The 13,998-nt window shown below is 35.1% G+C and overlaps 2 protein-coding genes across 2 annotated transcripts in view; both read right to left on the bottom strand.

Annotated features, from left to right (window-relative positions):
• The window catches only part of LOC134798056 (uncharacterized), a 92,421-nt gene extending 84,259 nt beyond the window's left edge, over positions 1-8,162 (bottom strand). Inside the window, exons 1-2 of the mRNA XM_063770383.1 lie at positions 8,033-8,162; positions 5,929-5,945 (exon numbers count right to left, since the gene is read on the bottom strand). Coding sequence (XP_063626453.1) covers positions 5,929-5,945; positions 8,033-8,162 — 147 coding nt within the window. The remainder of the gene's footprint in view (positions 1-5,928; positions 5,946-8,032) is intronic.
• A 166-nt stretch (positions 8,163-8,328) lies between these two features.
• LOC134798457 (protein fem-1 homolog B) overlaps positions 8,329-13,998 on the bottom strand; it is a 28,168-nt gene continuing 22,498 nt past the window's right edge. Inside the window, exon 14 of the mRNA XM_063770898.1 lies at positions 8,329-12,958. Within this exon, the coding sequence (XP_063626968.1) occupies positions 12,795-12,958 (164 nt within the window). The 3' untranslated portion in view covers positions 8,329-12,794. The remainder of the gene's footprint in view (positions 12,959-13,998) is intronic.

A 13,998-nucleotide genomic window follows, 5' to 3' on the forward strand; every position in this document is an offset into this window, starting at 1 on the left:
TGTGTCGAAGTCTAGTCAAAGGTCCCACTTTGTCGCTTAACATAAGGACGAGATTTGCTTGTGTCTTTATACGAATAACCTGTAAAAAGCTCCTATAAGACAAGCGACAAAATGGGACTTTTTGCTTGGTAACGACACATCATTGAAGATTTGAGGTCTTTATTTCATAGCAATATAATTCAATAACATTTTTTAGTTAGACCGCTATGCGAGTTAGTGTACAAATACGTCTTTCCTGTGCTCATTTTCTCAAATTTTCTTACTTGGCCTTATTCAAACCCTTATGAAAGACTTAGTAATATGTAACCTAGCTACCCGTATTTTAATGTACTATGTTAATCACTAATACACCTTATAAAACAAAGTCCCCCGCCGCGATAAAGTCGAAAACTACTGAACGGATTTTCATCAATTCTGCACCATTCGTCCGATTCTCCGTTCGTCTAGTCGATCTCCGTTCGTCCATTTCTCAGCTCGTCAATGCGGCTTTCACCTATTCCTAATATATATCAACGACCTCCCTAAAATACTTGACCAAACTAGCATCCTATTTGCAGACGATATCTCCATAGTTTTTCCATACTCTACACATGAAAATAACCTAAATTCTCTTTTAAACGCCACCCTCACTAAAGTAGTTGATTGGTTAAATCTCCATAACCTTGAATTAAACGTAGAAAAAACAAAGATCATGCAGTTTAAACCACATCAGAAAAGTAGCTTATCCATCAATTATAAATACAATAATCAAACCATAGATTGCGTAAATTCCTCCAATTTACTAGGCATCGAAATAGATACAAACGTAAACTGGAAACTCCATATCCAAAAAATCATATCAAAACTATCTTCATTTATATACGCTCTAAGAGAAGTAAAGAAACATACAGATGTAAAAACCGCCTTATGTACCTACTATGCTTTTGCTCACTCTTGGCTCCGATACGGTATAGTTATGTGGGGCAATAGCACCAACATACACGACCTGTTTATCTTACAAAAGAAATGCATAAGAATCCTAAGCAACATAAACCTAACAGATAGTTGTCGACCTCATTTCCGTAAACTCAACATATTAACATTAACATCTTTATACATACTCGAGATAACTAAATTCAAAAGAAAATATAACGACTTCTTTCCAGTACCAAAAGATCCGACTACCTCAAATTTACGCCCTAGAAATACAATTCCAGTTCCATTTTCAAATTTAAGTATCCATAGCTCTAGTCCATATATAATGTGCATAAAGATTTACAACAAGCTTCCAATAGATATTAAAAACGAAAATGTTGACAATATATTTAACAAAAAACTTGCAAAATATCTACTAGACAACTGTTTTTATAATATGCAAGAGTTTTTTGAAAGTTAAATTTATGTTAGGTATATGATAGAAATATAAAGATCTCATGAATGTAATATTTCCACAATTATTTATATTGCGATTAAGTTTATGTTTCGTAATATTATTGTTAGATTGTAAGTTACATAGTTAAATTGCAGTGCCCTTTCAGGGTTCATAGCTTGTTCACCATTCTAATGTAAGACCTAATTGTACCTATGAAAGCAATAAATTACTGATTACTGATTACTGATTACACCTATTAATAGAGTGATTCTTGAGGAATGTTTCGGTGTATGTGTTAAGATTTTGTGTAACCCATGCGAAGCCGGGGCGGGTCGCTTGTCTACGAAGAAGACGCCCGTTTTCCCAAATGAAAAATGAATTTCCCAAATTACAACCACGTAAAAAATAGCCTTCTGACGGCCGGCTTTCAAATTTTGCCAGCTTAAATTTAACAGTCTAGTTGACAAAGAGTCAAAAGTTAATTAAGGCCTATGTACCATCAGCCGCAAAAGTGCATGGCGACCTTATCAATGAATTCATTCATAATTTACCTATCCATGCAATTTCTCAGCTCACTGTACTAGGACGTGGCTCGTCAGAAGGATAAATAGAAAAAGACAATTCTACAGAAGACAACCAATAGACAACGTAGCGTACATTCCAGAATCCGAGGCATCACATCCGCTCGGAACCGTATCATTTATAGATCAGCAAAAACAGGCGCTTGACAACTATATAATAAAGACTGTCAATCTGTAGCTATACCATTGACCGGGGTGACTTTCAAATGCAGGGGCGACTTTAAAATTATAGTTTTTAAGCCATAATATATATTTATGCGAGATTTTTTACAGTAGGTGAATATGAATATATAGTAATCTAACTAGTTACAGGAACATTTTCAGTAAATAATGAATAATGATAATTCTATGGCCGTTTTAAATCTATCAAAGTAACCCCAAATTTTCCAAAGTCACCCCGGTCTACGGTACAAAGTCATATTGCTATTCATTTTAGTACAAATAGTAACACTCCTAACTGTACATCGGTGGACCTTATTACAAAAGGCATAATGTCCACCGATGTACAGTAAATTACTGTTATCAGTGTGGGCGATGCGCCACCGCGGTCTCAAATCCGTATGTTTTGCATAGCGCTTTATTACCGTCTCTTATTCTTTTCTTTGACACATTTTTGATGCCTTTGCTATAGGTACGTCATATACTTACTTCTAAGTACCTACAAGATATATGACAAAAAAAATTGCTACGATCTACAGCCTGGCAAAAAAGAGTAGAAATTAAAAAGTGGCAACACTGTAGTGTCGTCCCGTTCTCTTATATAAATTGATTTGAAAGGGACGATACTACATGCAGTATTGCCACTTAATTTCTACTCTTTTTTGCCAGACTGTAAAAGAACTTAGTAGGTACCTACTTAACTATCTGAGAGAGGTAAAAATATGGCTCTTTGGTGATCTTTCTTTCTTATGGTGATCAAATAAGTACATAGCGACTTATACATACACACATACAACCAACAATTGTTGTATACCTACTAGTACCGTCTTTACTATAAGGGCGTAAGGGGCCCGTGCCCAGGGCCCCCATCTTCAGGGGGCCCCGAAGGACAGACAGTAACAGTATATTTGATTACCCATAATAAATAGAAGATCATAGTAGAAAAATGCTAGTTAATTAGCTTTCTTTACTTTCCAAAAGGGCCCCAAATTCTTATGTGCCCAGGGGCCCCAACATAGTTTAAGACGACCCTGATGGCTATACATCACCTACGGTGTGGAGCTGTGGGCGCGTGCTGCCGATGCCGATCGAGTCTTCAGGATGCAGAAGCGGGCGGTACGCGCTATTGTGGGTGTGCCTGATGACGTGTCGTGCAGGGAGTTATTTAAAGAATTGGATATTTTGCCTCTTCCCTGTGAGCACATTTTCCAAGTTGCTCTCTTTACATATAAACACTACGATGCGTTTAGACAACGAGGTGTGAACGAATCCCGCGCGATGCGTAGCAACAAGCTTGCCCATCTCCTCGTCACTCCCGCACACAAACTGCGCAAATCAGAAAAGTCGGTATACATCTCGGGCCCGTCTGTGTATAACAGACTACCTAACGAAATAAAAAGAGATGCAACTTCTGCGGTGGTCTTCAAAGCTAGATTACGCAAGTGGCTTCTTAGTCATATATTTTATTCTGTAAACGATTTCTACCAACTCCCTACTATATAACTTTCTAGTCAGTATTTTAATGTTTTACTGTAATATTTAAATCAAATAATGATACAATTCAATTTAATTTATCTAATTTTAAATTAGATATAGACTGTACCTGACATGTAACTTGGCGTTATTAATAAAGTATTTGTATTTGTATTTGTATTTGTATTTGCATATGACATTACTTCAGAAAACTTATGAGAAACCCAACGATAGTATTCTTTATTATTTTGTTGTCAATGCAATGAGTCTGCCGTGAGACTGACAAGACAATGATATAATTGTTCCGTTATACGGCACTAGACCAGAAGTCGGCGATTATGAGATAATGGAGCCATGGCAGATATAGTTTGTCAAAGGACTGTCTCATTTCAATCATAGACAGAGAGAATCATCTTTGTCTTACACGAGTACTAGCACCCAAAAGAAAATGATGAGTAAGTATACTTTTCCTGGTTCTTACTGACTGACAAATTGGTTTGACCAACTATAGCATGTAGTATGGGAAGTAGTGTCATAAGGTGCAAATTTTGGTATCGGATGAATTCACTTAGCACAGATGTAATATACGTAAAGCTAAGCTAATTGAGCCCGGTAGACATCCGCCACCCCCTGGCAGGTAGGCAGGGGGGGGCAGTCAGTAATTAGTAATGGATTCAAGCTTTCAACTCCTTCATAACCCCGTTAGAGGATGATTTTTTAAAAACGCTGAAAATACTTTTCTTGTATTCTAATAATATGCGCATATAAAAAGTTTCAAGCCCCCACACTCGAAAAAAATTTTGATCTCCATACAAATTTTCAACCCCTATTTCGCCACCTTAGGGGATGAATTTTCAAAAACGCTGAAATTAGTTTTCTTCTATTTCAATAATATATCATTCAACGAAGTTTGAAATTCCTAGCTTAAAATAATACATGAACCCCATACAAATTTTCATCCCCTTTTTAACCCTCTTAGGGTTTGAATTTTTCAAAATCGCTTCTTATCTCTTGTACACATTATAAATGTAACCTGGTGTGCAAATTTCAACTTTCTAGCATTTGTAGTTTCGGCTGGTAATAGTTGCATAAAAAAAATAGCAAACCGATTTTGATTTCAGCATCAATATTTATATTTTTTTTTCTATTAAACTGTACATTAAATGTCTCAAATATGAATTCCTCATGCCCGATTTATCTGGAAATGATACCAAACTCGAGGTGGTAGGTAAATAGAAGCCGATAGAAGGCGTGTAACTTTGGATGCTCCTCTGCCTACCCACCAGGAAGTGGCTACCGGGCTGGATTGGCTTAGCTTTACGTATACTTCATCTGTGCCAAGTGAATTCATCCGATACCAAAATTTGCAAGTCCCATACATTGGGTGACACTACTTCCCTCACTAATGTGTGATTGAAGGAATAAGGAGTGCGTCTTTCTCGAGAGACGAACGCACTCCTCATTCCATATTCCATAGGTAGGTACTTCATTTAAAATTTTAAATATGGTCATTAAATTGCGCTGGTTTTCGTCCACTTGACGAAATTTGAATATAAACCTTCATTGCTGCGCAAATTTGGATTTATTGCAATCCTTAATATCTAAACAATTTATCTATCTACATAAAAAATATAATTCGCAAGTAGCAAATTAAAAATGAAATGTATTAATTTGCTAATCCGTCAAGTGGACGGAAACTGGCACTGGACTGTAAACTGACGGAATTACCCTGCCTTTTGTCAAAAGTGGTTGCCAGGGTTTTTATTAATGACTCATTTATTGAGCTCCAAACATGTAATCAAATACACAGGTAAAAAGCTGTTGACATTTAGGTAATGCCACAGTATAATAAAGAGTACTAACGTCCCTAGGGCAATTATAGTGTAACTAGTTTGATTCTAAAAACACTATTTTACATATTTTTATGAATATTACAAAACTACTTGGTGTAACTTTACGAAATATGCTAATAGAACATGAGATTTCGTTTAGCAATTAAAAAGAACGGCAATTACCTATTTCGTTATTTTAATTAGTACTCTGTGTGATTGGGTCTAACTAAGCATAAATTAATAGAATCAGCTAAATATTTAATGTTATTTATTCAATTTACATTTTGTTAAGTTAGCTCTACACCGCCAATTATGCTGCCCTCCTAAACTAAAAGGCCGTATTTTCAAAGAAAACTAAATGCAAATACCTCTTTTTAGTTACATAAATGTCAACACTATGAATAGAAAATAAAAATAAAAATTGTTAAGTTAGCTCTACATATACCGCCCATAGAAATTAAAAAAAAAATTGTATAACATCTGAGGAAATAAAGTAAGGTTTTTTAAATGATGAAAAAAAATGTATACTCACTTTTCGACAGATGGTGCCTCCGATAATATACCTTCACTAAACAAACACATCACGCAACACATTTATAAAACACTTGGTCCTGCACATAGTTATAAAAGACAAATAAAAAGTAACACAGTGACCCAGATATTTTAATGTTTTATCAAGCACGTACCGTCTATCATAAAACACCCAATATTTACTCAACTTTTTAAATTTCGAAACGGCGCGCTGGCGAAATGGCGCGAAAACTTTATGGTGAATCGATTATTTACGAATTTTCCAACACGATTATTTACAGTTTTATTTTCTATATTTATTGCGTAATATTGTAGACTTTAATTTAAAATTTGACTAATATGTATGTCGTAATGGATAAGATAGGTAATAAAATGTATGTCATTCGAATGCGGGTCGGACCGGGTAGGACTTCGTTGCGTAAAGTGACGCGTGCTCGCGACTCGACTGTGCCATAGAAACTGAAAGTGTCTGAGCCCCTCCCTGATGCTACCGGCGTTAGGTAATACCTTTATTACCATATTAATCCCTGGTCATAACTTGGTGCATCCAATGACTTCTCTTTACTTAAAACTATCAAATTAACATTTTCGCATGGCAAGGTTTGGCGTTTGGCTGACCAAAATGCAAGTCCAATTAGGTATTTGGATGTGTGGTTCGGTAAGCGTAAGCTCTTTGGGTAACAATTTTAGGTTCATAAATAAGTATAAATATCATAATACCTAATATAATGTCACACGTCTTTTCGCTCCATGCTTAGGGCAGTTACAGACTAGCGTTTTATACGAGCGTATATACCTACCAAATTTAGGGAAAAGTAACGCACGTGTAAGCTCGTAAAATCAAATTTATTCTTCTATTCTTTGTTGTGACCTGGGTTCCGGCAGAAAATCAGTGCTTTGCTCGAAAGAGCGAAGCGTATCACTGAGCCGTGACCCTTTTGTCCTGCTGCAACGCACACAGTTTGTACATACCTACTTTTATAATTTTTTACTTTTGTACCTAATCATTTCTATGCTATTTTCTTTGTAACTCAATTTTCTTTGTTAGTGTAATAATTATTGTTTTTTTTTTGTTATGATGTGTGTAAATTTATATTGTGTGTCATTGCAGCTGTCAAATAAATGATTTATCTATCTATCTATCTATTTAGGGAAATACGCGCAGAAATAAACATACCTTCAATAATATACCCTTTACGTGCCTCTACATACATGTAGGTAAACTATGCTTAGTTAACGCCTACACTAAGAACCTTCTACAGCGATCAAAAGCACTGAAAGTTACGAAATGACATGAAAGTCGTAAAATGCAGTCTGGTTTGACAATGGCCGAAATATCCAATTTGGAGTGAGGCGAGAATCCGAGAAAGGCAGGGCGCATTCCGAGGGACTACCGCCGACGCCGCGCCGGGCGTTTACGTTTACGTCGAGACTAGTTGATAATAAGGACTTATCGTGTACCCCTAATCGGCTTCGGGCTTCAATTCACACTCATTCTTAAATTCTTGTTTACCGCCTAAGGGCGGTAGGTACAATTGTGTATTAAAATACACAATTGTACAGTCAACTGTAAAAATATGGGTGTACAAATCATCTCAAAAATATGTCCCATAACTCTTATGTCAGTGAATTAAGAACTATGGGACATATTTCTGAGTAAATTGCCTACACCCATATTTTTACTGTACCTACGATTCAGCATGTCGATTAATCGCCTAGCAAGTGTGATGAAAAAATACATTCAAGCACTAGGTCGAAATTTAAGATTTACGGCCTGCATAGCCAGCGTGTAATATCACACCTTTTACGAGCACGTGTGATGAAAAAATAAGAGCGTGCTAGATGGCGGTAAATCAGTTACTTCAATACACCAATTCCACTTCTCAATTTTATACACTAACAATAACATTAACAGTGCACGCGAAACGTTTTGTAATAGTACAATGCACGTAAAACACGTTATAATGTTTACGATATGCATATGATGAAAAGTTTTATTTTTCACTGACACAAAAGAGCATAACTGCAGTTGCGGTTAGTAATATCATATCATGTAATATGTAGTGTAGTTAAGCTTAGAATATATTTAAAAGTGGAAAAAATACTGTCTTGGGCGAGACTTGAACTCACGGCCTCTGGATCGATACTCCAGCGCTCTGCCATCTGAGCCACCAAGACCTCATCCATAGCCAGTAAATCTTTCCACCATATAGGTCGAGGGGACCCCAGCGACATCTACCGTAAGAGTGTTACACTTCTTAAACGGCCACCAGAGTTCCAAGTCATATAATAATGTGTAGTTCACAAATATCACGTCATGTTTATTATTCGGTTTATGACAATGACAAGTCATTTTATAATTATGGAATATTACGTGGAGAGAAAAAAAAACGAAACTACATTTTGATCCAACATTTTATTTGTCGCACAGTTGACAAAATATTCCGCCGTCTATCTGCACAGATAAATAATCTTATATACAATCATTTTACAGTTTCCAAAACTGTCTAACAGTTATTACCTAGTCTCTCTAGATATCCTACCATGTACATGTAGTCACCACACGGGAATATGCCATTTAGGGTTCTTGCTAAATTGGACATTCTATAGCGTAAGTATTGAACAACCAATTTAGTTGGGACCCTAAATGGCGCAACAATCGCGGAACGTGATGGTACAATATCAGATTCGCTGTCACAATCAAATATGCTGCCTGCAAATGACTGGTCATTTGTGAAAAATGTGTTTATAGGTAACCATACTGCATTTTTTTTTTAATTTCCTATTATTAGGTCCTTACCTATGAAATTGGCGTTTTTGTTCATAGATATAAGTCTGATCCTAGTTTTTTTTTTTTTACATAAGTACATACACAATTACAATAAAACTACAGTGCACTCAATAAACAACGATTTTACATACAATTAATTGTTATTTTTTATTGTTAAGTGTTCAGAATTAAGCCTTGAAAATAGGTCTTTTCATGTGCTGTCGGTTCGAGTATTAAAATTACTTATATTTTTCTAATGGTACCAATTTTCAAGAAATGGAGATATTGAAAACATACCTTAAAGGTGTCAAAAATTACTGGAAAAATTTTGTTTGGTTTGAATTAGCCATCAAAAAAATATCCGCAAAATTAATTGTATGGAAATTCGTGTTTCGTTGAAATTCTCCGAACAAAACGCCAATTTCATAGGTAATGACCTAATATATAATAATGTAAGTCCAAAGGTTAAACGAATGCGAAATACGGTTTTACGGTATACATACCGCTACGAATAGTAAAATAACGAACACAAATTTGCATTAGACGAAAGAGTGTACTTTTTTAACATTTGTAAAGCTATGTCAAAAGGTTTATTCTGACCTCCTAAGCTAAAAGGACGTACATATTTTCAATGAAAATTTAATGCAAATACCGCTTTTTAGCTTAGGAGGGCAGTAATCTTATTTGGCATTTCAGAGAATTAATTAGCTTTAAGTGGGTAATAATGGGAATAACCAACGAAATACATCAAGTTTTTTTTTCACTAGCGTTGGTACCTATTTAAAAACTAGCAGCGTTACCAGTCTGGATTTGTGCGATATTTCGTTTCTTATTTTAAGACTAAAATTTTAACACTTTTGACACATATTAACGTCCTAATGTTACTAATCTGATCAAAATAACTTTAGAATAGGTAATGCAAAAATATCTGAGAATTGTATAGAATACATTAGTTTTCGAATATTATAATGTTACATAATATATGTTTATTTATTTGACAAACAGGTACCTCCATTCTAATAAGTACGAATAGTACGATATTGTTCGGTGTTACAAAAATAGTGAATGATGTACAAAAATAATTCACGTCAGTTTAATAAATGTCATATTTTTGCATATAATAACAAATATTTTAGTATTTATTTACAGAGAAAATTTTAATAAAACTAAGATTTTTGACTAGAAATGATAAAAAGGTCGTTGAATAAAATCTTAATCGTAAATGAAAATATTTGAAATAACCAGTTCTGTGAAAATCTGAAAATACTATGAAAAACCAATGTACAGTTGACTCGAATAATTTTATATGTAATTCGCATATGTTCTAAGTTATTTCATTGGGACAATATTTAGGTAAGGCCTTTACTATATTAAGCATTTTAAAATATTTTTTAATTGATGATATGGCATGAATCTATACATACAATAGTCGCTTCTGTGCGTTCGTTACTATGTAATATATAACAAGCTACCATCAAAACTATACTATATACTCTATTCAATTTTATTTACAATATATTTTCGGTCGCCTCATTTGGTCGCGTTTATTTGAGTAATGTATTTTTTTAATACTATTTGCCTACAGAACCCTAAAAAGGTTAAAACCAGCACAAAGCTTAACAGATGGCGCTGTAATGACACGCTTAAAAACAGCGCCCTCTTTAGTGAGCAATGGACTATTTTGAGTCTTGAAAGTGACAAAACTATGAGGCAGGCCAATACTATTGATTGTGTCAATTATTTTTATTTATAATTAATCAAATTTCAATGCTAGACTATTCTAACACATCTATTGTACTGAGAATATTGAGAGTTGTAAAATGTAGGGCTAATTCAATGTGACCACAATAAATAGGGTCTTAAAGACCCACGCTTGAGCGGTCGAAACTAAAACTCAACTCTTCAATCTGATAAGAAGCGTATACAGATATGTAAAATATTATACCAATCTGAAATTGAAATCAGTGCGTAAGAAAATAAATCAAATTGGGATTATATTTGCGAATCTGGATACGCTTTATGAGCATTTTTTGAACAAGTTTTTACAAAAACTAACGTAGTTAAAGTCAGCAACTATTATGACCATACAATTATGGTTATTAGTTTTGAACTCAGTATATGGCGTTCATAAGTGCTTATAGACTTTCAGTTTGCAGAGCTCAACGAGGGTGCGGAGTGTTAGGATCGGCAACGTATATGTATTGTACCTCCTCTGGAGTTGCAGGCGTACATAGGCTACGTAGACTGCTTAACATCAAGCGGGTAGTAAGCTTATTTGCCACTGACATGGTATCTAAAAAAAATATTTTTTCAATTTTCGTCATATTTTGGTTATAATTATAATCTCGAAATAACTTTACTTGTTTTTTCTTTGCGGTATCTAATGATAGTCATTGTTTAAGATTAGACGGTCTCGACAGATCGTAATCAAAACCTTTAAAAATTTGGTAACAAAATAGGAAATTTAAAAGTTACTGACTTAACAACGCTTATTCTTGTACAGAAGTAGTGCATAATTGTTTTCCATCGTATTTTCTCGGAAACGTTCGTTTTTGTCATGCTACTTCAGTCAACGTCAGTACTTTTTGTACCGAGACTGACTGAAATACCAAGACACGCTAGTACGTTTCCGTGAAAATACGTTGGAAAATAATTATGCACTATATCTAGTTCATAATAATGCTCTCATAACTACACTGGAGCTTACCCTACATTATAACTACATTATCACATGTAACTTGACCCCTACAATTAAATTAAACATTTTGAGCCACATTTAAAACTTGAACACATATAACCCTGTGTTCTATAATTAATATATTTTTAGTAAAAATACACAAATTCCGAGATAAATGCTTTACATCGGACAAAAAAAAAGTCGCGACGCGATATTGCGTCGAGAAATATTAAAACAATAATAAGTCCATAGATTGCATTTACATTTAGATAAGCTATCAAAGATTATTTGATTGCATAAGATGTGTAAAGTTCAAGATCAATTCGTGCTTCGAATGGGGTTGGTAACTGTCAAAGGTTTGCATAGATGGCGCCAGCGTAGGTTTTTCCTGTCTCTCATTAGACAGATGGCGCTGAACGGCTCCGTACATTATGTGGTTACTCTGGTTGCCAAAAGTTAACGTTTGGCAATTTTTAGCTGTATAACTTTAAAGAAAATAGTGAATATTTTATCTTTTACTTAGACTTATCTTTATCTTATAATTTACATCCTTACACAACCAAACAATCTTTGCTATCATTAACAATTCCATCGTAAAGATTTCGTGATAGTCAAGACTTAAATTTAAAACTTAAGGAACATAGAAATAAAGTCGTTTTTCGTGTGCCAACAAAATATTTACAAGACACCATCGCCTATCGATATATGTACATTTGTCGATCAATTTTAGACTTTACATCTCATTGATAAAGTACTATTTCACTTTCATGAAATGGCAACGAACAATTATTTAAAAACCTCTTCAGAGGCATTATTATAACTTTTAGAAACTCGTATTTCATAATTACTTTTTTTATTGAATTCCATTTTTCTTTCTTAAGAGTCAGAGATACGAGTTTGTAAAATTTAGCTTGAAATATTCTTAAATTAATTGGGGACTATCATGAGTGCTTGTTCCTTTCGAATGACTTCTAATTTAGACCTGATGCTTTGTGTAATAAGGTATACAATTAAATAACGGACAAATTTTCAAAATGGGCGCAGGGTTGCATTCAAATGTGTGGAGGGTTGCTAAGCTAATAGTTTTACTAACTGTACTGTTGTTACCCATGTGTAGGTACCAATTAAAACATATGTGTATTTACCCATTTGACACTACTTTGCGCGTCCGTCTATTCCTTCAATAGTCTCGTACAAACATCAACACCTAACTGTACATCGGTGGCATAAGGCCCACCGATTGACAGTGTGGGCGATGTTACTAACTAATCGCACCTACACCGAGGCCTACTCCCTACACCCGCTCGGATGCGTGACCCCCCTATACGGTTCATCGCACATAACATGCCCGGTCCTAGTGAGCGTATCCTCAAACTTTCCCGAAAGGGTACAAGCACTGGTGATGTCTCGGGTGGTGCTCTCAACACTCCTTGGCTGGTTTGACGCCGTGCATCTCTAGGAAGGAGTGCAGCACCCTCGGGGTCTGCGAGGGCGGGTAGCGGCGCCGGTGCAGCGCGAGCGCGGCGGCGGCGAGGCAGGAGAGGCGCGGGGACAGCGCGGCGCGGACCACGGTCTCGGCTGGACCTGGGGAGAGATGATTCGTTTTAATCTTATAATAGGTATGATCCGGAGCTAAATGGCAACATAATACAATTTTGACCGGAAAGTTGGGAGAATTACACTCGTGCATATAGTGTTATAAGATAAATTCATTTTATAACAGAAAAAATAGAAAAGCAGCTAAAGTTTACTAATTTGTGTTCCTTTATTTTAGAATTTCAGATATCTCACACTTGACAATACTGAAATTATAGTCACAGAAAAGAAAAACTTTAAAAAAAATCCCTAGTTCTTTTATAGTTTCAAAGTAGCTCAGTAACCCACATAAAAATATTTTGTACATAATTTGGTTGAAATAGCTACCAAAATAGTTGATTTAAACGTCTTGTGAGACCCACAGAAACTATATAACATTCGTGTGAGGAGTTATGTTTTGTACGTGTCTCTAATAATGTAACTAAGTATATAAATAGGTATGCTTTTCTGAATAAAGCTTGAACACGCCAAAACGGTGGTTAAATTTTATTTCTTTACTTAAATTAAAATCGCTATAGCATGAGGAACATATGATACCACAATAGTTGTTAATTCTATGATTCGTTTTCATGATAACGAGCTTTAAACAATAACGGAGCGAAATCACTTTGCACCAATAGCATTGGAAAAGTCGATTAGGCTAAAGAAACTTGTGAAAATGTTAATATAACGAGGATCGATTAGTTTTTGTGTTTTTGAAATGTTGCGGAGACGTCAATGAATGGAAAGACAACCAGAAAGCAGAAAAACACGAGATACAAATGAGAAAAAAAAAGAAACTAGGAACATACAGCGTTCTTACATAAAGACCGAAACCTATATTTTCTTATGTTGCCAAAAACGTACAAATATCTCAAATTTATGTACAAAAAGAGAAGTCAAGTTAGATTAAGAGCTAGCAAGAGCTTATCTGCTCCCAAAATAGTGGTGCTAAATGAAATTTGTATGCAAAATATAGGATATTAAAACGTTTGATCATTTGTAACGTATTTGAGCGTGTTAGGTGTTAGACGATGGTTCTATAGAAA

The sequence above is a fragment of the Cydia splendana genome, chromosome 16 (genome assembly GCF_910591565.1).
Source record: "Cydia splendana chromosome 16, ilCydSple1.2, whole genome shotgun sequence".
Classification (NCBI taxonomy): Eukaryota; Metazoa; Arthropoda; class Insecta; order Lepidoptera; family Tortricidae; genus Cydia; species Cydia splendana.